At 42.0% G+C, this 24,175-nt stretch overlaps 1 protein-coding gene across 1 annotated transcript; it reads right to left on the bottom strand.

The window, feature by feature from the left end:
• Window positions 1-73: 73 nt before the first annotated feature.
• On the bottom strand, window positions 74-14,558 carry cttnbp2nlb (CTTNBP2 N-terminal like b). The gene is made up of 5 exons (XM_085146180.1): window positions 14,413-14,558; window positions 10,955-11,062; window positions 3,669-3,920; window positions 3,311-3,418; window positions 74-2,353 (listed from the first exon to the last, which is right to left on the bottom strand). Exons 1-5 carry the CDS (start codon window positions 14,479-14,481, stop codon window positions 1,067-1,069), a joined length of 1,824 nt encoding a protein of 607 aa, XP_085002306.1. The 5' UTR covers window positions 14,482-14,558; the 3' UTR covers window positions 74-1,066.
• Between the last annotated feature and the right edge of the window lie 9,617 nt (window positions 14,559-24,175).

The raw sequence follows: 24,175 nt of genomic DNA on the forward strand, positions 1-24,175 counted from the left end.
TTGATACAAAAAGTTAGATAGCACTCCAATCAAGATGTAAACAACGGACATTGTTTTAAAAGACACTCTAGGCTTTCAAGACGTGGCCAGTTTATTGGAAAAGCACAAAATTTTGCAGGGTTTCATGACATCTTTATACAGGTGAAGGTCGCTGACAGCAGTGTTTGCCTGCAGATTGCTTGGAAGGAATCAATGGTTTTAAAGCCAAGGATCATACAGTAGTATGTAATAGAGTAACTACAGTGGCATGATTGAAGCTTTAGTGTCCACTCTTACTGACAGTATAACTACAATTCATCACATAATAATGACACACGGTCCTCCCTGTGAAGATGTCACTAAAATAATCGTAGACAGACAGTAAAGTAGTGCAAAGTGCGGTCTCCCTTTTCATAATGCTCAAGTGTTTTCATGGTTAAGTGTAGCATAAAAACAGTACATGCAGGTGATGCTTGTTCATAAAGAACTTTTACAGTATAATAAAGTTTTTAACTGAGAATCTCTAGAAACTGCATAAGAAGTCATTGGGAAAACATTTCAAAAACACAGTGAAAGCTACACATTTGCTTACATTTACACATTTTAGCCCTACACAGTCTATTTTTAACATTGTGTGACTGGTGTTTTTTTAATTGTAAAACAGTGAGCAGCTTCTGCTCATGACAAAAGAAAAGGTTTGTTAAACAATGACAAAAACTATAATGATTTCTTTTAAAAAATCAACAGGTGCTTTCTTTAAATTGTAAATTGTTTTTGGATACTTTTAATATAATGTCTAAAATATTTCAATTATTACACAAACTCACAATAGTTCTACGTAAAGAAAGAAAGACAGCCAAGTGACAGAAATGCATCTAAAATAATCCATGTACTGTAGTTCATTTCAAATAGTTCTACTCCAACTTCCCAACTGTTTCATGGAGGTAGGGGTGCAGCAAATCTGGATCAGCTTCAGTTGTCTAGACTTCTGATGGAGTGCTATTAAGTAGTTTTGCTACTTAAGATGGATACTACAAAACCGCCGACATAACCCTGAATTGTTTCGTTGGTTAGTGTGATCTTTCTATCAACCACTTGAAGATAAAACCAGGTCGGACTCCTTGGCCCCCTCCTGGCCACTGCTACTGTGCCCACAGTTCCCCGTCAGCTCTGGGAAGAGGCTGGTTCGAGCAGAGTGACTGGGAGAGCCTGGAGTTGGACTCATGCCCGGCTTCTTGGGAGGAGTTGGGGGAGGGTATGCCCTCTCTGAACGTGGAATGACGGGGGAGCGGATGCCTGGAGATAGAGGCCCTGAAGGCGACCTTCCTCCCGGGGGAGATGCTGCTAGATTGCGGTAGTCTGTGCCAAATGGAGAGCTGCTGATTGGAGCCAGCTTGACTCCAGCCTGCTGATTGGTAAAGCGGGACAGCACCTGAGTGACAGTGTTGCGGGCCAGCTGCTTAGCTGTGGTGTGCTCTGGTGGGGGAGGAATGGAGGAGGTGGTGGGGGAGAGGTCCCTCGGGGAAAGCGGGCCGCCGTGCTGCTGCTGATCCAGCTCCGCCTGACTCTGGAACTTGTGCCTGGCCGCCTGGAAACGCTGATTGACTCCAGCCTGGTAGGACGACTGATGGAAACCAGGACTGCCCAAACGCTTTGCCAGGACAGGAGAGGAAATGGGGGAAGAGGAGAGGGAAGAGGAGGCTGTGCTTGAGGGAGAGGCAGGATGAGGGTGAGGGGAATGCAACAGTGATCCTCCCCCATTTTCTACTACCCCACCATTATCTGCCCCTCTCCCCTCCTGTGTCAGTTCTGCCTCTTTTTGACCATGATGGCCGTTGACTTTCGACAGTGAGGTGGATTTAGGCGTGACGGGTATCTTTCCATCCAGCTCAGTCTGAACAGAGGTGGCTACTGCCATCTTTTTGGGCATTGACTCTTTCTCCTCCACCACAGCTGCCTTTGCCTCTTCTTTAGATCCTTCGAGTTCAGCCAACCTCCTTTTCAGGTCCTCCACCTGTCTCTCAAGCTCCTTACTCCTTTCCTCCTCTTGACCCAGTCTGACTTTCAGTTGCTCACGTTCTCTGTCAAACTCGGCCATCTGTTTCTCAGATTTGGCCTGAAGCTTGGCCGCCTTGCTCTTCTCATTCTCAAGAACAGCCCGGAGCTTCTCCAGGGCACTGGTCTCCTCTTGCAGCAATACTTGAAGTTGTGAGACTTTCTGGGCTTCCTCCTGAGCCTGGCTGCTGGCTTTCTGGAGCTCCAGAGTCAGAGTGGAGGAGAGCTGCTGCTGCTGGGACAGGGACTCCTCCACCTTGCTCACTACTTGATCTTTGTCCTTCTCCAATCTCTGCACTGTTGCATGCTCCACTTCCAGCTAGAAAGGGAATGAGAGAGACACAAATAGAGTCATGGTTGCTCTGCCACATGTGGCCACAAGGAGGCAAACGAGCACTGCTGTGTCACAGTAGATCCAACAGTGGAGTCGATGCTGTTTTCTTTAAAAATACACATTTTCTGAAAAGTAGAAGACGTCTATTCATTGTAACCAAGCTGGCAGCAATCGTGTTTTTCTGTTTCAAACACTGCTGTCTGTTTCAGAGCTGTTTTATATGTGATTTTCATTATTTGACTTTTATGACATTAACTCAAGTGACACTGAGATAATAATGGTTTTGTCTCATTTAAAAAGCTGTTTTTTGGAAATTAGCATTTGCTGTGAAATCTTTTGAAGATTTCTGGGCTTCTAAAGATCTTTGATGAGTGTTAGAAGGACGTGAGAGGTGAGAAAATATAATGGCGTGTATTTGGTATGAGGCAGGAAGGCCTAAGGAAGACTGAGAGACGCTCAGGAAGCCTTTCTTACATAAGGTGCTCGTGTGAAGTTTATGTAGTAGCCGATTGTGTGCTCTCAGTGCTCGCCGGCTGACCTTGCATTAGACGTGAACATCCATTATCTCAGGCTTCCTGAGACCATAAAGCCCCATGGCAACCAGTCAGCTAAACAATAGTCTCTTCCTCATCTGTTTCCCATGGAACATTTCTGTGCACACTAGTGCCTGTGTGTGTCTGTACTTTTAACCGGACAAGCCCTCTCCACCCTACTGCGTTACACAGTGGAGTTTCACTGATGCTTCCCTGCTGCTGGGTTTTAAATCACCACCACAGCGAAAAGGACACTGTGCAGGGAGAGGTGAGGGAAAGGGAAGCACAGATGTGCTCATCTGTCAGCAAGAGAGGAACAACTTCTATAAGACGTTAACATTTTATCTCTAAGACAAACATACACATAGACGCACTTATTGTTTGCCTATCCTTTACACTCCAGTCTCACCTGATGCAGCAGTTTATCTCTTTCTGTCTGCAGCATGAAGGTGAAGTCAGCGTGGTGTGCAGATTCCTGGACGTGTCGTCGTTTCTCCTCCTCCAAGTCTGCTATCATCTATCAAACATACAGCCGAAGGGAAAACACTAAACTTGTGAGTCTCCCACACACATCCTCACAGACCACGAGCTTTGGGGTGGAAAAGCTCCACATCCCCTCTCGGTCTGCCTCACTACTGTAAGCCAAATCAGTAGCTGAAACAAATACACATGCATGTTCACACACAAAGCAAACCATGTGTGATAATGGCTGTGTAGAAAACCTGATCTGAAGACTGGTGACTCTCTGAATGTGCATTGCCCCTTACCCGTCTGTGTCTGTTTTCAGCAGCAGCTAGCTGTCCCATCATCCTCTCCTGCATCCTCTTGCAGTGAGCCATGACCAGTTTCAGCACAGCCAGAGGATTTGGCCCCACTGCCCTTCCCTGCAGATGCGTGTGAGGTTCGGCGGCTGTGTTATGGCACTCCATGGCTTCGTTGTCCCGCTGCAGGGCCAGGAATGGATCGCTGAGGTCATACTGTCCGTAGCGCTCTTGGACAAAAGCATCTCTGTGCTGAGCCTATCAGATATACACAAACATTAACCTGTTATTTTGTTGCATATACAATGACATGAAATCCATTCTGTTCTATTCACAGATATGAATACGGTTGTACTTTCCAAGAGATGCTGAAAGCTTGAACAAATATCAAATATTGAAGCGCACGGTAACACCCATTTTTGTGTAGCACAGCAGGCAACAAGATAGAGAAAAATATCTACTACAGTCTACAGTCCTGTGAAAAACTAAGTACACAACATAATTCAATAGCGTGTAGAAACACCTTTATCAACAATACCTTGAAGTTTGTTTTCTGTGTGACTAAATCTCTTTGGTTCTCTTTTCTTTACAAATTTGGCATTAGTTTATGGACGCCTGTCTCAAAGTCCTGCAACAGCACTTTAATCCGGCTGGACTTTGGGCCGCTGGAGCACCTGGACTATTTTCTTTTTTAGACATTCTGTTGAAGATTTGCTCCTGTGCTCGGGATTATGGTCCTACTGCACGACCCAGTTTCAGCTAAGCTTTACCAGTTGGACAGACGGCCTCACAAGTGACTCGAGAATAGAAGTTCATAATCAAAGACTGTAAGGTGTTCAGGTCTCATGGCTGCAAAACAAGCCCTAATTATTATCTCTGTGACATGTGGTAGGAGGCGTTTGCCCTGATATGCCGTGTTTTGTCTTATCCAAAATGTGGTGCTTTACATTATAGCCAAACATCTCCACTTTGGTCTGTACGAAGGACACTGCTCCAGGAGTCTAGTTTGTTTAGAAGCAACTTTGCAAACCCAAGCCATGTAGCCACGTTCTTTACAGAGAAAACAGGCTTTTGGCAACCCTTCCAGTCATACTAGTCCAATCTTTTTCTAATTGTACTATCATTAACAGTTAGCAGTATAAGATCTGTGTCTCTTTTACATTTCCATAGCCTGACTTTGGGGTGATTTCCCCCCCAGATTGACAGGCAGCAGCACGATGTCTTTCCTCCTTGGAACTGTGTTTAATTTAATTAAGTTGATTTAATTAACAGGACCTGACTGCAATTTATTCTCTTAACTTCTATGGAAACATTGGAGATGTAGTTTGTTTTTCCCAGGACTGTTATGTCCCGAACATGCATGCACATTAATATGTGAGTACATGTTCAGACTTGACTCAGCAGACACCAGTGTTTCTTATGGATGACAGTATATGGTTTGATAGGATGAAGACTTTTTTCCACACTGTGGCACCGAACCAAAAAGGGATATCATTATGACTGGACATAGATCCGGAAGCGCGTTTGTGTGATTGCAGGAAATCTGCGCTGAGTGATGTTATCGTCAGCGTGAGACCAGCAGATGGTCATCCCCCTCAAACCAAACACAAAGAGGTGAGGAACGGCTATCCAGTCCCCCCACCAGGGGCAGATGTTAACGCCTCCCCAAGGATGCAGCGGTGAATGTTTGTACCATAAAATCAGACACACACACACAAACCCGATGCTATTAAAGTGGTTCAATTATATGTAAACTAAAAACAAGTGAATAAAAAGTGACAGCACACCTGTTCAGGGGTCTCATTGACTACATAGCAGACAGGAGGTTTAGTATGTTTGAGTTCTGGAGGCACTCGGGGTCAGCAGGCAGTCCTAATGATGTGAGCACATGCTTCAGCGTTTACTCCACGGGTCTTGGGGACACAAGTCTCCATCTCCCCCTACAATTCTCATCAGACACCCCAGCTGAATGCCTTCTCCTCGTTCCCATGCCCAAACATGCATGCCACTGCATTCCTCTGTACGTTCATCACCACTTGTTAGAAAATGCATCTCTTTACTTCCTCCTCTCTGTCAGGCTCTTTCTCACATGCTCTCACAAAACAAAAAATACCATTACACACACACACACCCTCAGGGCTTCAGTAGGAAGGCTGTATTTGAGGCTTTTTCTCCGGCTATACAAAGAATGTGACCCTCAGTGAAGAGATTACAGAACTTGCACAAAGACACTGTCTCAGTGCTTTCAGTCTCATGCATTGTTCCCAAGTCTGACCCTGCAGGCCTTCAGTGTCTGAGAACCAATACGACTGTATATCCGTATCTCAGTTTCCCTTTTTACATGACTATAAAGTTTTGTGTTAGCCATCCTGAACTGTGGTTGTGAACTTTTGTTACTTTTCTGTTGGTCATTAGAGTAAAACTGGAGAGAAAACTGCAGCTTCCTGAGTTAAATAGCTGTTTAAACAGACCATTAAGGGCTGGGCTCAGTGTGTGTTTGTAGCAGGGCTGGCCTAAGGTCTGGCCTCTCATGTTTTTTTGCCGGGCAGTTCTGATCGTAATGACAGACTGCACTTTCCTTTATGACAGGGCACAACAAGCAAAGCCTCTCTGCTACACAGCTCTACACAACTACGGACAACAAATGTCTTTATAGGAAGTCATGAGAAAAAATATGCAGGATACTTTTCAATTTGAATTTGGTACTCGATTAGCTCAGCAAGTAGCACAGACAAAGTTAAAATGTGCACTGATTATCTGATTTAACTGACCCTTTGTATACAAGTTAAATGGAACCAAGTGATAATTTTTTCTTCAAGCAGCAGTTATGAGAGTGAAAATTTCCATAAAAATGGTTATACATAACATATCTGCTCAGTGTGCATCTTCAGTGAGTTTGGTATGACAGCCGGGAGCTAACTACTAGCTAGCTAACCACTAATGACGCCATAAAAAACCACTACATAACAGCTTAACAGAAGTATGGAGTAATTTCTTAGGAGAGCCCGTACACATCCTACTCAAAGTAGGTTGCAGAAAAATACAGCAAGCTCACATATGCTGTATGAACATATATAACACATATATTATTTATAGCTAACACGTACACAACTAATAGCCACACATTAACCTGAGCCAGCAGTGTCATTAGCATTCTTACAAGTAAAAAGCTAATTAGCTAATGTTGCTAAGCAGTTAGCTTACAGAGGTTTTAGCAGAAATGTGAGAAACAGCAAAACTGAACCAGAGATTTGCTCAGGTATTATTTTAACTGAGAGACTAAATAGTAGCCATAATAGGAGCAGGTCGAACTCTACATGAAAAGGAGCTTCAATGCTTCTTTTATTACTTCTGTTGCTTTAGTTTCTTATAAATTCTCCGTTACACCTTTCCATCACTGCAAACAGACTGAAATTGTAGACCTACACGGTAACAGAAAAAAATAGAGGCAATTTAAAAACGTCTCAGCCTAAATGGGTTTTTATTTATTGCCATTATGTGCAAAGCCAGCAATTAGAATATAAACAAAATTTGGTTGCACACACAGCTAAAACAGGCAACCAGCAAATAAGAAAGATTTAATAATTAAAAATCAGAGTTAAAGACAGTGTGTTAGGTTTACGCTGATCAGCTTTTCCAGATGATGCCGATAAATAACGCCCTGCAGCACAGCGGCCGCTCAAACGGTGTCTCGACAATGTAGGCATGTGGTGAGACATCATGTCTCTTTAAGTTTATAACAGTTATTAAAGCTACAAATTGACTTGTAAGTCAAGTGTGATTCAATGATAGTACTCACTTTTACATTACTTTTATTTCTTCTTCTACTCAAGAGAGACAGACAGACAGGGGGAGTGAGAGAAAGAAGAATGGGATTATGAGATTTTAGGTGTTTGCTTTATGAGATGTAAGCTAAGGTGTGCTCAAGACACCTCCAAGGTACATATTAATCACAGGTGGTGCTGAGATAAGTGGGACGACACCAAGTGAAACTTTCTAAGTAATGTTTAACTGCAGCAAATGTTATCATCAGCAGTTACTGATGCAACATGGAAGTGGCTGTTCTCACCCTTTGGTTAGGCATTGCTTTCGAAAAGGCATATCATTAGTGGAACAAGGAAAACAAGGAAAAGCCAGATCTCCTATGTGGCTTTTTAAAAAAAGTTGTATTATTATTACTAGTGCCAGGCTGTGTGGTAAATCTAAATAAAATGAAGGGTGTTGTTAGATATAAACCTTTATTTTGAAATCTAGGTGTAACAGAAGGAGCCATAAAAAGGCATCCTTAGGAAAACATTGCCTCATATTCGACTCCTTGTTTCTATCAATTCTGTGTGTGACAGATATAAATGATATTTAAGTAGACCCACCTTCTCTTTTACACACTCTAAGTCAATGAGCTGTCCTCTTACAGTCTCCGAGCTGCTGGTTACTGACCGGGTGTACACTACGATACTCTATCAGGCTTCCTTTTAAGGGAAACTTCTGTGTGGTAAGTGGCCCTTTTTTATAATATTTACCCCGCCAATCTTAAGAACTTGTCCAAATCGGGCAGTACACACTCTTATCTGAACAATAAAGTCTTGCCCACCCTTATTGTTTATGGAGTCGGGAAATCACATCAGCCTATAAAAATAGACAAAGCATTTTAGGATTACAGGACATGACATCACATGAAAAACATTACCACACAAACTCTGTTGCCTGGACAAACAAAAACATTCCCATTATCAGATAATCCAGTGTCACAGACTTCGTTACAGTGTTTGTTTCGTACATTTGCTCCCCAACAGAAATGCACCAGTCTACAAGGACCAGCCTTATACTTCCTCACTGCCAGTTTAAGGAGCAGGTGTAGAGCTTCTTCTCTAAAGTACACGTTTTCAACACACTAACTTTAAGTTGCTCAGCGCTTAACAGGGAGAAGATAATAATAGCATTAGTTCCCTTTAGTTGCAGACAATTGTTAGCTCAAAACATACGCCACACCTCTTGGAATGCAAGACCTGTTTCTGGTGTCATGTTCTGAGGAATGTTCCCTCTAGTAAAACTACTCATCTGTGTCCTCGCTGATGAGAACTGCAAACATTAAAACCCAGAATCTGTAGAGACAAGTCCCACAGTTGACACATTGTGTGATTAAGTAAGCAAACAACTGTTGCAGCTCCAGGTTTGCAGGGGTTTCGGGTGAAGGAGGGGTTGCAAAGATGCAGTTTTGTTTTGCAGACCCAGGTACTTGCTGCTGGGAGGAGAGACGGGAAAATATGGTAGAGCAATCTGCCCCACATGCAAGTAAGCACTGACTTCTTTGGTAAGTGCAGTGTGCTAGTAAACAAACTGAGAGCTCTAATTGAGGAAAAGCATTGTTATAGCAACTGCTTGAGATATGTTAACCAGAGTGGGAAGGTACAAAAGACCCAAGATAGCGAAACACAAATTGTATAAATAGACTTCCTGGGTGTCAAACTGATACACAGAGACAGACTAAATTGAAGCTGCTATCAAGTCCTGACACTCCCTCCAACACACAGTCTGCCCTCACATTGACCTGTCAGCAATTTACTGTACCGGCCCCCAGCTGGAACAAAGGAAGTCAGTGATTTAAGCCTATGACTCTGTACATCCTCTCCACAGTAAACACGGCAGCCTCAGACGGCCCCAATGGAGACCCCCAAAACCTGTGTGTGTGTGTGTGTGTGTGTGTCAGTTGTGCAGATGGGTCACAGTTGAACATCAAAGTCCCCCCGTAATGTGGTTGTGTTGTGAGGAAAAGAGATAGAGAATAAAGATTTGGAAAAAGGAATAAGTCGAGCGTGCATTTGTCCTGAGGGGACGGTTGAACATGTGCACTTCAGGTCAAACACTGTATGCTTCAGCTCTAGCTAGCAGCCCTTTAAGTTGCATATGAGCTGGTGTGGTGAGAATGGCTTTCCTTCAGGTCCTGGCTTCTAATTTGCTCTTTAGATAAATGTCAATATCAAAGCCTATATATCACATCACTGCTACTTGTTCTCATCGCAGGCCTAATCGTTATTTCAGACAATGCGGCAAACATTCATGGTCCAAGCTTGGAACAGCTGCTGTGGCCAGGAGGATGAAAAGTGGCACAAAGAGAACTAATCAGCCCAGACACTAAACACTGTTGTTGACAAAGAAAGCTGTTCTCTCAACTTGAGTGAATTAGCTGCACAAAACTCAACATCCAAAAGAAAACCAAACATAAACAGTTCTCTAACATCAGACGTGTGTGATGAAACATGGCTGTTGTGGAGTTTTGTCTGGAAGGACGTTTATAATCTTTTCTGATGTGGACTCTTGTGATTCAGGTTGCACAAGTTGAAAGATGTTTGGGTGTTGACTGGCACAACTTTGCCTAAATGCCATGTAGAGTATGCAATCTGAAAATGCAATCTGCAGTCATCTTCATAGTCTGTGTTTAGTGCTCCAAAGACAGTTATGTACAACTGATCAGCCCGAGCTAAACAGCTCTCGCTTTGAAATATTTACCTGAGGCAACAAACCACACCAGAGTAATCCGCTTTTGTTTTCATTTTGCAACAGTGGGAATCCCCAGATTAAAACTAATGTGGCACCAGTATAAACTGCAGTCTGTCTGAACTCAAACGAGACACGAGAGTCAAAACTGAAAAGTGAGTTTAAAAAGAAAATGTGGTCAAAGGCCAGACTGACCAGCAGTAATACTGGTGCTCTGATGGTCTAGTCTGTGAACCCAGAACGGCTCCTGTGCCATTGTCTTCACTCGCTCTTTTTCCTCAGCTTCCTGTTTACATAGCCCCTCCCAGTTCACTCACATTCTTATTGGGAGCTGAAACAGGTTAATTTTAGTGTCAAATGGTAAATGGTAAATGGACTGGTTCTTATAAAGCGCTTTTCTACTCATCTGAGCACTCAAAGCGCTTTACACAACTTGTGCATTCACCCATTCACACAAGCACATTTTTCTAAGTGCTTTATAGCTAACATTCACACACATTCATACTCCAATGGATGCATCGGAGTATGATGCATCCTTGCCCAAGGATACTTGACATGCAGACTAGGGGAAGCCAGGAATCGAACCACCAACCTTCCGGCCAGTAGATGACCTGCTCTACCACCTGAGCTACAGCCACCCCTAAAAATGGTGTATGGACTAAAGATAGTCTCACATTTTGTTTTATTTATTGGGATACTGGGATGGAAATGGTTAATTATGCTCCGTCATGTAACTCCTTCAGTAAGCACGAGTCCACGGGGGGGATCTGTTGTATCAGATGTAGCCGCCAACTTACCCTGAGGGCGTGTATGACTACATCCTGGGCCTCTAGCTCCCCCTCCAAGATACTGAGGAGAGTCAGCAGCTCCGCTCTGCTTAGAGCCTCCACGTTCATCTTCTCCTCCTAAAGACAGAAAGAGTGAGTGAAAGCAAGATTTCTCATTGTTCCTAAAAACTGTTTTATTTCATTAAAGGAGCAGATGAGAAATAAATGAAATCAAATTAGGAAACAAGGTTGCTTCTGGGTATTACAAATTGATTTATATGTAAATCAGCCCACAGCAGTAGCTACTCATTCTCATTTTTCAGGGAGCGACACAGAACTGATATACAAAGGGACTTGGGGTCTGTGGACTTGCTGAGTTGTGCTCCGGGTTATAAACAGGAAGTCATTAGCATATCTGCACATTAAGTCCAAATCCCACGACTGTTAGGTAAATGTGATCTGAAACATCCTTTTTTTAAACTTGTAAGACCTTAGCCGTGCTACACCTCAACGACTGCATCCTGTGATTCATCAGCAGGGCCCTGTTTAGTCATCGGGGCCAGACATAACACCCCTCACACAGCTGACATCATTCTTAAAACTGAGACAAAGACTTCTGACAGCTGACATCATCTTTTGAACTGCAGATGAAGTCATTTTCAAATCACACTGAAGCTGCTCAGTGTGACAAGAGTTTGATGAGGTGTGTGTGAAGAAGGAGGTTATGATCATGGTCTTCCTCATGGGGCCCATATGTAAAGGCAGACTTTCGTGGGTCACATCTGGCCATTTGGTTGTCCCTGATCGACCTGACATGAGGTCAATGGGAAATTAAAATTCCAACATAAATCATGAGGTTTGCCCCATTTCAGCCACCAAACACTCAGCGTGTTTGCTGAAACACAATGCAAGAGCCGGTTGCTGCATTTCAGGATTACAATTTGAGTCACCGTTATGAGACTAAACAGGCAAAGAAATGCAACTTGACTAAAGCAGAGTGGGAACACACGTCTAAACCTGCAAAGCTGCAAAAACAACCAAGCTGTACACATCCTGGGATGGAGCGACCAGCTCCACGATTTCCCATATAACTGCAAAAACAACACGTAATTGTCTGGTGGTTTATCAAAGAGTGTTTCATGGACTCTGCATTTGACAATCGGCCTCTCTTCAAGTGAGCTGGAACGAGCTGGATCAAATCTGGAGCTTCAGTTGAAGCTCGGGGCAAGAGCTGTGATGTCTGTGACACGTGTAAGTGCTTTGATTGGCTCAAACGGGACAAACTGGCAGGTGTTTCCGCTGATTGTCCAAATCTGCCAGAGAAAAATTCAATTCAATTCAATTTTCAATTTTATTTATATAGCGCCAAATCACAACAAATGTCGCCTCAAGGCGCTTCATAGATACAGAGAAAAAAATGTCAGACCTTTGAAGAAAAACTGACTGAAATGAACACAGAACTGAATTCTTTGCATTTTATTATACACCAGCAGATGCTGCGTGTCAGCACTAAACAATGATTTTATTTTATTAATGCTAAAACTTAAATAGTTCATTTAATCAGAGAAAGAGCCCTGATTGAGTGTGTTGCACTTTCGATTCATTCGAGCACTTTAAGTCAGTATCACTGCTGGATTTTTATTCTTCTTTCAAAAAAGACTTCCTACACATGAGGACACATCTCATTAGATGTTGCTTCACTTTGGATCTACCTCATACATGAACAAATATTCTCATTCATTAAGGTTAACAAATGCACATACAGATCCTCTCTCAGCTGTCCTTCGTGTTTCCTGCACAGCCATTGACCTGACTTCAGTGCACTTGTTCAAGCCCAAAGACTAGAGTTTAGATCTAAATCTAAAGAAACCTACAAAACAGAACTGAAAAACTACAGATGAAGAAATTAAACTAAAAGCAAAACAACAACAACACTTTGTATGAGTCAAAAATCTCTGAAATCTTGACAAAAAATACACTTGTTTTTGAAACGTTGTTGATTAAAATGCTGCCATTTCCACTACGTCTACTAAGTGCATCGTCTGATCTCACGAGTAGCAGAACTGAGTTCAGCTTATTGTCGTGGCCTCCACAACAGTCCCAGTCTCTCATGTCTTGGGAACATTAATTGCCCGGCTCTGTCTTTAGGTGTTCGACTGAGTCAAGATCTGCTGTCTGCAAACGGCACATCATGTGATGAGTTTTATTTTCATATTTACTAAACCGTTTGGTGTTTTGATATTTCCTTTAATTTGTCAAAGCAACTTTTCTCATCTCTTCTTTTTTAAAGAAACCCACCCTCTTCCCCTCGCGGCCACGACGTTCCAAAGCTTTTCTTGTAGCAGCGATCCCACAACTCTCTCTGTCCCTCCAGAATTCCAGAGCATTCTGTGGCTCACCACACATTCACAGCAAAGCAGCAGAGTGTGAACCAGCAGCTACTAACTTGTCATAATGTGAAAGTGGTTTCACTCTTTCTCAACCGCACACATGCACACGTACTTTGATGTTAGTTTTGTGTCTGCTGTATGTTTGACCTGTTTCCAGTCAGTGTAATGCCAAAACTGGGTATTTGTCATTCGATCAGCTTCCATGGAAAATCGTTGCCACATTCCAGGGATACCCAAACCATGGGAATCGTCACTCCAGAGTAAATTACTGAAACCCACTCTGGAGCTGACGTGGTTCTAACTGTTGCAGGTTGGCTGTGAGTAGCAGAGATTGATCCGGTAATAAGGCAAAGCAAATACATCCATGGTGTTGAAATCAGAGGTTATGCTCATCCATATCAAGCCAGACATGCAATATAGAAGCAGAGCATCTAACGTGGTCTAAGTGTCACAGGGAGACTACACACCTCAGTTACTGTGGTCATCTTGAGTTCACACATAGCCCAGCGTTTATGCTCTCTCTCTTTAATCTCTCTGGTTTCTCTCAGGTTAAAAATTAGCCATTAGCTAAGAAAGCGGGAAGCGTCCTCCCTGCTTTGCTCACTGTGTGGGAAAGAGTGCTCAGTCTGCTCCATGCATTTCTAAATGATCGCTGGGGCTGCTCAGGAGTAGCAGAGGATCCACCTGCCGTCCCGGGCCTTTGTGTAACACAAGGGGGTGTCATTGTTTTCTGGATTGGTAACATTCAGTTCAATATCCAAGTGCCATAAACCTCATAACAACATCAAATGACCGATTATTAATAGCTATAGCTGGGATTTAGGGTAAGATCAATACTACTGAAGCACTCACACCCTGCAGCCTGAACATGAACGATTATTCAGATTCCTCTTATTTTGGCTACTATATTTATAAATATTTTTCCCCATAATGACTTAACACGAGGTCCCAAGTTAACCTCTGTAAGAATCAGAAATACCAAAATCCTTTATCGTACAAGCAAATCTCAGACTGTCAGAGATTCACCTGTGGACTTTTGCATTTTAGTTTTTACTTTAAAAACCCGCCAAAGCAAAGTGGTAGAAACCTCTTCCATACCTTCATGCGCTCTTTTCTGCCCGCATTAACTGTTCTTTGAGTCCAAAGACGGGGACTCCACAACAGCATGAATCAAAGCACTCCACTGTCACTGGAGCTCCTGCTCTGGTGCGAGCGTGAACAACAGACCTTCAGTGACGAGACAGTCAACCAATCACAAAGGCGTAGCGCAACAGCTCGACCAATGGTTGGTGGGTTGATCGGTGGAGGGCGGGGATAAATGCGGTCATGGGTGTCCGGGATAAACCTCTTTGTTTCGGACGTCCAACGTTAGATTTATGGCAAGTCCGTGTCTGCGCGTTAAATTTAGAAAGATTTGGTCTAATTGCAAAATAAATCTGTATATTTACCAGTTCCGATGGATAGTGTGACTGCTTGAAGAGTACACACGGAGTGAAAATAAGATTTGTTTTGCCATAGAAGTCACAATAAATTATTTCAATATGATTAAAAGGCTTCGACTGTTTGCTTTAGAAATAGTCTCCCTTTAAAAGCTAACTTTGAGTAAATTATTCCACTAAGTCCTCTCAGGCCTCGTGGTGAATACAGCGCGCTGCCTCTCGCTTTGTTCCAGCCCCTCCTGATGGCCGCATGGCAACATCGCACCTCATCTTTCCTACTTGTTCAGTGCACCCGATCTGTAAGACGTCTTAGACTTGATCTCAAGTTCACAGTTTAGTCCTGCACGTCACGTGTGGTTTTGCAAGGACCACGACGCATTATATAAATTAGAGCCTGACTTAGAGGGGTTGTGGTTAACCAACCTGTCCTAAGTACCGGAGATCTCTTTGCTAATGTGACTGGTTTAGTCACATTAGCAAAGAGAGGTCACGAACAGTCTAACCTTTGTTCCAACATGTCCTTGTTTTGTTCCTGCGCTGGCTGTGTGAACCTACTCTTTTTAAAAAAGCCGAAACCGGTTGGTTATGTTACAGGATTTAGACCAACTACATATTATTATTGTAGTATTTACTGACTTCAAGCTTGTCACTGGACTCTGTGCTCCTCCACTGTCTGCTGGCTTAGAAGGCCAGACTGGCTGTTATTTTAGAGTGTGCGCTTTCTTAGATTGTAATGAGCAATCTTCAAACACACACACACACACATACACACACACACACACACACACACGTGAAAATAAATTATCCTTTAATTCCTCTTTTACAGTGAAAGAGCAATTAAAAGACAGTTTATTTTCACTGACCATTTACTAAAATTTGCTTACTTCCACTAAGCATGGCACTAACAACATTTGCACAGTTTCAATATTTCAAGTCCATTAGACATTAGATAATCTCCATTTTCTGGATGGATACTGACAAATGTAAGAATAAGTATTCTTCCAGACATGGTAAAAATAGATATGGATAAATATGGACCTGGGACACATTTATAAAGTTGTGTTTATACTGTATTTTTTAATACACATAATTGTAACACTGCAATAATAAAGTAACTAAGAGGGTGCAGTTAAAAATTGCAAAGCGGAAAATGCTCCAGTCTATAAAAACAGCAGGCTATAATCCTCCTACGCCAGTTACACTTTCGTTGTCATCCTGCAGGTGGCAGTATATTGCCATTTGGTTGCAAGCAATTTTGTCCGTATGGTACATATTCCAGCTTTTGTTTGCTGAATACATGATGTGATATCTGGGACTGAGTGCATGAACACCATCAGTAGAATCAATAGATTAGGTTTCACAGCTATTTCACCATCTGTCACAGGACTGTGTTGGATCAAAAATGGATTATTTTTTTTATTTTACATCAGTGGTGAAGGCAGTACCCGAGGTCTAGGTCCCAAAACGTCTGTCCACAAACTTCAAGTTTTAAAAGTTGTGATCAAATCTAACATTAAGGCATGGCCACTGAAAGCAGTGTAATAACAGCCAAGAGCACCAAGGTCATTAGGAACAACAACATTTTCCCTGTCTTGGGCTTTTTCCATATCTTTCTGCCTTGCCCATAAAACTTAAACTAAAACTGAAATTAGGCCTGAAAATATCACGTAATACCTCTCAGCCAACAAAGCCATCAAAGCTCTCTGCACTTCTCACACTTACTCTGAGATTTAAGATATGTAGCTATACTGACAACTAAGTTTATCAAGTAGGTATTATTTAAGTTTATATAAGACATCCAAATGCAAGTTGTATTTGGATCTAGTCCCACATGTCCACATTTATTTATTTTCATTGGCCACATTTTGCCTAATTGAATCTTAAGTTGGCTACTCAACTAAAACTATTGCCTCATAACCAACAAAACACCTCCAAATTGTTTTCCTTGCCCTTAATACCTGATTTTATCACGATAAAAACAAAATAATTGTGAAGTGAAGGGGAATAAAATCTACTAGCACATTATTGTGAACTTTGAAACAGAGCAGCTAAAAGCTCTGGAGGCCTCTTTGAGTCAATTTATGCTAATGATTCAAATTAAAAGGAGCCTGCTTTGATAATAAATAACATATCTGGTCTGGTTATTTAACCCCCTCCCCACCAAAAAAGAAAATAAACACAAGAAAAGCAAAAAGGTTTGAATCAGAGCTTCAGTTCAAACAAAAACCTGTCGAATTAATGGTGAAAGAAACCAGCATGGTCTATTTTTTCTATTTATGTTTTTTCCTTTTTCAATCCACAGCAGTTTCAACACTGGGCATTTATAGTGTAACATTAAACATCTGATATATTTTTAAGCAGCTGTATTACATGAAACATTCAGAAACAGACTTGCTTCTGTGACAGAAACAGAGTTGAGCTGAACTAGATGCATTTGTCACAGGTGCACATAAATTCTACTTTGAGGTGAATTTCTTTATGGGAAATTATGGGTAAGGTTGGGATTGTATTTATTTATATACTCTGGATAAGTAAACAGAAAGAAAGAAACACATTTGAAGAGCCCACTTAAAAATGTAATTAATTATCTCTTCTTGCATGTTTCAAAACTATTTTTGATGTATTGTTTTAAATGAAAAGCAGTGTTGTCTCACTGTCACAGCCTTTATGTGTCTGTTTCCCAGCTTTACAAGTGGGCGTTAGGCAATGCTGTACTTCATCTTCCTGTGCTCGTAGAAAGGGGTGATGGAAATTACCTTCTGCAATCAGCTTTTATTAAAGCTGAGCAACAGGTTTAGAAAAAGCAGAGTGCCTGCTCTTCTTGTCTTGTCCTTTGCTGTTGGATTGGCATCTAATGGCAAACTCTTTCAGGTCCTGACAGCTTCTCAGTGTGGCATCCTTTCATCATCATCTGAACATGTTTTCTGTATTTCAGTAATAGAAAAAAGGTAAACCCTCTTTCACTTCTAAAGTTATTCACAGTGAAAAACATTCAAGATAGTTGCCAATCTTCCCAGGAGATGAAATCCAAATAAATTCACCCTGAGGTTAGACCATGCAATGGTCAGAGAAATTGCAAAAAACCAAGAGCTACATCTCAGACTCTACATGCCTCATTTAGCGAGCCAAATGTCAAAGCTCATGGCAGTACAACAAGAAAAAGATTGAACAAGTTGTGCTTGATGTGAATGGTTTCCAGGAGAAAGTCTCTGCTCTTTAAAAAAGAACATGGCAGCACATGTTAGGTTGGCAATAGTGATGCGCGAACGAATCGTTCAATACTCGAGAATCACTTTACTGACTCATGAATCATGATTCACAAGTCCAACTGACTCCCTGACTCATCCCTGTTGCTGTTAGCAGCAATGTATCTAGCTTATAATTAAAATTGTGGAGAAAAACACAACATCCAGTATCGTAACAAAAAAATTTCTGCTCTGAACTGGAAGAAAAAACCCTGAGTAGAAGCTCACATCAAGACAATAGCTCCTCGGTTCACAGTAGCATCGCTCTGCTAACATGCTAACAGCACATTTGAGCTACTCACCCCCTCCCTCCTGTGCTGAATCGTAAGCGTAAGCGAATCACTCAGGACTCGCTCTTTTTTGCTCTATAAAATAGTTGTTTTCTTTTAGAATCACTCATCTTAGCAGTGGGATTTACATGAAAAGAGAAACAAATTAAGTTTGAGTGAAAATGTAAATTTTTTGCAACTGACTCAGTGAATCAAATGACTCAAAAAACCCGGTTCACTTTGGTGAGTGACTCATTAAAGCTCGATTCAGTAAGAAGAATCAAATATACCATCACTAGTTGGCAAAAACTATTCAGAATTTTGGAACAATGTCCTTTGGACATGATGAGACCAAATTGGAGATGATTGGCCATAATGCATAGCAACATTGGTTGAAAAACAAGCACAGCATAATGGCACATACCCCTCATATTAACCGTGAAGCTTGACGGTGGCGAGGTGGGCTTGTTTGACAGCCACAGTACTTTGGCAGCTTGTGGTCACTGAGAAAACTCCTCTGTGTACCAAAGTATTCTCCAATCAAATTTGAGGTCATCTGTCCAACAGCTAAACAGCTTGGCCAAAAGTGGGTCATGCAACAAGACAACGATCCATGAAGTACATACGAGCATATGAAATATATCCATGAGTCCTTTCAAGGAAGCATAGCAACCAATTTACAACAGAATGGTTTAAAAATGTACAAATGAAGGTGCTGCAATAGTTCAGTCCAGACCTCAACCTTATCTTAATCATGTGCATTAAAGAAATCTCACAAAAATCTAAAGTAATATTATAAAGAAGAGTGGGACAAAATTCATCCACCGCTATGTGACAGCCTGATAGAGTTAGAACAAGGAAACTTAATGGTTGTTATTGCTGCTAAAAGTGGTTCAACAAGCTATTACTTTTTTCTTTTTTACACAATGCTTCCATATTTTCGCTTAATTTAATTAATGTTAAATAATTAATAACTTAGTTTGTGTGAGATTGTATGTAGCCAGTTTTAAGACTTTGTAAGGTCATTTTTATTGTATTCGGATGTACAAAACTTTATATTTGAAAGATGGCGTGCTGTCCCTTTATCGTGATTGAAAGTGTTTACAGAAAGAAATAAAATAGGAAAAGTTCATACCTTCCTACAATTCTTCAAATGCCTATCTGCCTGCAGCACTTACAGTCAGCAGCTAGAGTAACAGGCCTCTTTTTTGTGTCACATCAATTGTGCAAAGATGAGTTTAACAATGAGAAGTGAGAGAAGGTCACAAGAAACAGATAAGATATTGAGGACTGACTGTGAGGCTGATAGTGAGGTTTGAACACAAAGGAGGGTGACGATGAAAGAAGGCAGCAAGTAATGCATAAACATGCTGACTGCTAGTTAATATAATCTTTTTCTCAGCCTTCACATATTCCCTGGGTAATTTCTTGGACAGCGTTCATTTATATGCCTTAATACTGTCTATGCTATTTTGAAGACAGGGAATCCAGAGGTGTATTATAGCAGATGATAGCTGGTGTGTCCTCCAGATGTTGTCTGGGAAGTGATTTGCTAATGAGGGGCTTGTCAGCTCTGAACCTCAGCGACAGTCGATGACATTGAAGAGGACACCTGCCTGTCTGACCAGCTGACAGGAAACCTCAGTTGAGACGTACGGCAAACTGCCTGCATCCGTGCCTCTCTGCCTCTCTCCCCCACCCACAACTACACAAAATAAACAAATGCAACCTCATCTAACAGAAATACGAGATGCTTTTAAAATGCTTTAAACCTAAATACCTGAAATGTCATGACAGACAATTCACGCAGAGTTAATATGAGGTGCAATCAGTTGACAGCATTGCATATTTATTCATGCTCACAAAAACACATTTTGTACCAGAGCTGTAACCAGGCTTCCAGAGTTCACAGCGCCAGTGTTCACTGCGATCCCCTAGCTTGCCTGATGATTTGGCACTTGGCCCGGTGAATGTCGCCTCCTGTAACCAGCGAGTGAGTGTGTGTTTATGCGTATCTTCCTCACTTACCGCTGAACTACTGTGTAACCAGTACGTGGTGAGTCATGCTGGAGAGAGGTACAAATATCTGGCTGCTGGGCGAGAGGAAGAAAAGTAAAATTGCAGCACTGGAGAGAGGGGGCGATGGCTCTCAGTGCCTGGCTTTGAAGGTGAAATAAATGTCACTTTATATTACAATCACTGACTCTGATGCACATCAGCAGAAGCTACCAGATCTATGTTTGAAATAGATTTATGTACTATATAAATGTAACCTTTGCATCTGTACATGGATTTTAAAGCAAGTTATGATCATAAGTGCAGACTTTCAGCTTTAGTTGAAGGTTTAGTTCAAAGGGCTTTTTTTTCAACAAAAAATCTGCATTAACTGTTTTTACACAGAAGCTCCGATTAAGTGACGAGTGAAGCCTGTTCCCTTGTTATTTCATGACAAATGAAGCATACATAATATATGAAATTCATTCAAAGTTGAGATTTGGATTTGATATCATTGTACTATAATTTTAAATACAAGGCCCAGAGAGATGTCAGAGCAAGAGAGGGAAGCTATCATCAGGCTGGAAAAACAAAACCTATCAGAGAGATATCAAAAGCTTTAGGGCTGCCCAGATCAGCCAAGCGATAGCCTGACAAAGCAACACTGAAAGGTCTGAAAGAGCACAGAGAATAACTAAAGTGCATGATGACAGAATTCTTTCTATGGTTGAGAAAAAGAGGTCGTTGTTATCAAGGTCTACAACGGAGAGACACCTTCATGAAGGAGCTACAGTGGGTTTACAACGAGGTCCAAACCTCTGGTTACACTCACAGGCAGACCCAATAAGACTAGCGCCGACACAGTTCGGTTCCACTGGCAGAAATCGGCCAGTCCAACAGAGTCACTGGTGTTTATTAATGACTGCTGATGGAAGTGGCAGGAGGATTTCTGAAGTGTACAGAGGTATATTTCCTGCTCAGATTCAGCCAAATGCTGGAAACCTGATCAAACGCTGCTTCCCAGTGCAAATGTAAATTGACCCAAAGTGTGCTGCAAAAGTGTTTCTTGGGATAAAGAAACCAAGTGAGTCACATGAACTCACAAAAATGAATACAGAAAGATCCACAAACATGCAGCTGAAGGTGCCGCTTCATTGCATGTTGACTGTTTGACCTAAAATCCAACGTGGTGGTCTTTACAGAGGCAAAAAGCTTTCTCCAATAAGTGATGATGCTAACTGTAGCAAGCACATTTCTGAAAAAAGAAAATGTATGGTCAGGTAAAGTTGATTCAGTCAATGACCGGCACGTATCAGATTCTGGCTAAGGACTTAGTTGCACTCAATGTTGCACACACATTAATTATCCCACAAACAAACAGCAGCTGAAGACAGCTGCAGTAAAGGTCTGGTAGAGTATCTCAAAAGAGCAAACAGCATTTGGTTATGTCTGGTGAAATGTTTTCAACATTTGGGATAAGGGATACCTACTGAGCTCAGTAGGTAGAGTGGTGGCCCCATGATCGGAAACTCGGGGGTTCGACTCCACTGAACAGCTACCCTGAGGTACCCCTGAGCAAGGTACCGTCCCTACACACTGCTCCCCGGGCGCTGCATTGGTGGCTGCTCACTGCTTCACTGGGTGAATGGGTTAAATGCAGAGGAGCAATTTCCCTATGGGGACTAACACATACACATTATTATATTATTATTATTATAAAACAATCCTTATATTTAAAATAATATTTTTTGTCTGAATAAAAATCCACTGTGGTGATGTACACAGACAAAACTACGAAACTGTGTCTTTGCCCCCAGCTGTAAGGTCAGGATTTGGGTATACTGGCCAGCAGAGGGCAGTGTAGGGTAAAATGTGAGACGTCACACAATTGGGATTTGTAAACGATTGTAACACGTAACCTTTTCCTGGTTTTTAAAAGGTCATATTACCTTATTAATTTCACAGTACATTCAGCAACTCTGTCAGCATTTGCTCTGATAAAATGAAACGGTAAGACATGTGCTTTCTAATCTGTGTTCTTTAGCTCTCACAGCTCATTCATCTTTACCGTCACTTTATTTTCTCTGCAGCCTGCTGAACCTTTCGCCAATTAGTTTTAGTCCTCTGAGCATCAGCCTAGATGCAGTACCCCTACCAGAGTCTCACAGGAAGAGCCAGAGTTGAGTCACAGTGGGAGTCATGCAGGGACAGCTAATGGCACTCAGGCTGATGCAATATACCTCTGTGCAGCAGCATTTAGAGGGGACCCCCCCCCCCAACCCAAGGGAGCTGGGTAACATTGTGACTGTCCTGACTGAGCTACTGCAAAGTCACACACCTCCATCACTGTGGTGGTGCACCATGCAGATTGGGCCTTGCTTTTTGTGTTGTGGTGTTGTGGTGCAGTTTCTCTTTGCTGTGGACAGGAAATCAGTGTGCATGAATGACGGAGACACGCAAGCTTCTGAGTGTGTGTAATGTTTACTTGTTTGATGCCAACTCTGCTATACAATCTGTCCCATTAATTTCGACAGGAAATCATGTCCCCCGTCTGGTGGCCACTTACAGTGAGTTATGGCTGCTTGTCCGAGCGAGCTGTTGTGATGAAAGGCAACTTCGCTGGGAAAAGTGGACCAAGAAGCAAGTGAGAACAAACACAGATTTACAGCACCCCTGAAAACACACACACACACACACCCAGAGGACTGTGACAGAGTGATTTAGTGGCTTTTAATCATTCCTAAATTGCCTGTCGTTCTCTCTCACACAGCAATACTTGATTACACACACCGGCACACTACATGAAACAGGATCCCACTCCTGTCAGACAGTGGAAGTGGCCTTTTGTGGGTGATGGGGTAAGAAAGCACGAGGGTTCATTACATCAAAGAAAAGTGCAGCGTGAGCAAGGAGAGAAACATTCATACTGTAAATCTCTGCTGTAGATGTAGCTGTAGCTGTAGCAGGACCCTGAAGACTCCATCACTGGCATCTGATGTCTGATGAATCACTGAGTGCAATAAATCAGAAATAAACAAACAAACAAATAAATACATTGAAATCCCAAGAATCCAAAAATCACATTACACTGCCTGTCCAAAGGACTTCTAAAAAAATACAGAGCCAGATACTCATGTTTCTAAATCCAAGCTCAGCGTAGTGCCAACCTGATGTTCGTGGGAAGAAAGCATTGTTAAAAATCTGCCCTTTTTATCTGTAAATATAGCACTAACCATCGTTTTATTCTTTAAACACAAACTTGATATGAAAATATACTCAAACAACTTTTAAACGTGAGTCATGTTGAGGCTTGTGCTTTTAAGTGCATTTGACTTATTCGTTGTGGAAGTTTTGGTTTTTAAAAATCACATAATCAGGCGTGATCACGCAGAAAGCAGCGTTTCCCAAACTTTTGGATTTGGAGAAGTTTGGATTTCTGGAGTTCCACCAGGATGATTTGGTCTCTGTTTCCTCTTTCATCTGAACACATCACAAAGGCTTCATTGAAGTTTTAAGATTCAAGAAAAAACAAAACAAAATAGCAAATGTAAACCCCCCCCCCCCCCCCCCTGCGCACACACTCAGTCTAATGCAAAATTATATGAGTATGTGTTTTGGGACCCCCGAGGGAGCTTGACTCCCAAGTGTACAACTAGCGCCCTAATGGTTAGGGAGTAAACAGTCAGTGAATCTGCACCAACACATGACTCATCCTGTTTCATATTGTTCAGGCTGTCCTGTTCAAAGCTAAGCCTCGACAGCTATAGCAAAAACAACATATGTTATTTGGCTGGAGCTGCAGCTGTAGAGACCCGGGGCTCTTTAAGGTCATATTTGCAAACAGCTCTCTAATACGGAGAGCGTGTTGAAATGTGTGACAGCGGCTTGGAGATGGGAAATCACAATCTTTCCA

Source organism: Neolamprologus multifasciatus, chromosome 20 (assembly GCF_963576455.1).
Source record: "Neolamprologus multifasciatus chromosome 20, fNeoMul1.2, whole genome shotgun sequence".
Taxonomy (NCBI): domain Eukaryota; kingdom Metazoa; phylum Chordata; class Actinopteri; order Cichliformes; family Cichlidae; genus Neolamprologus; species Neolamprologus multifasciatus.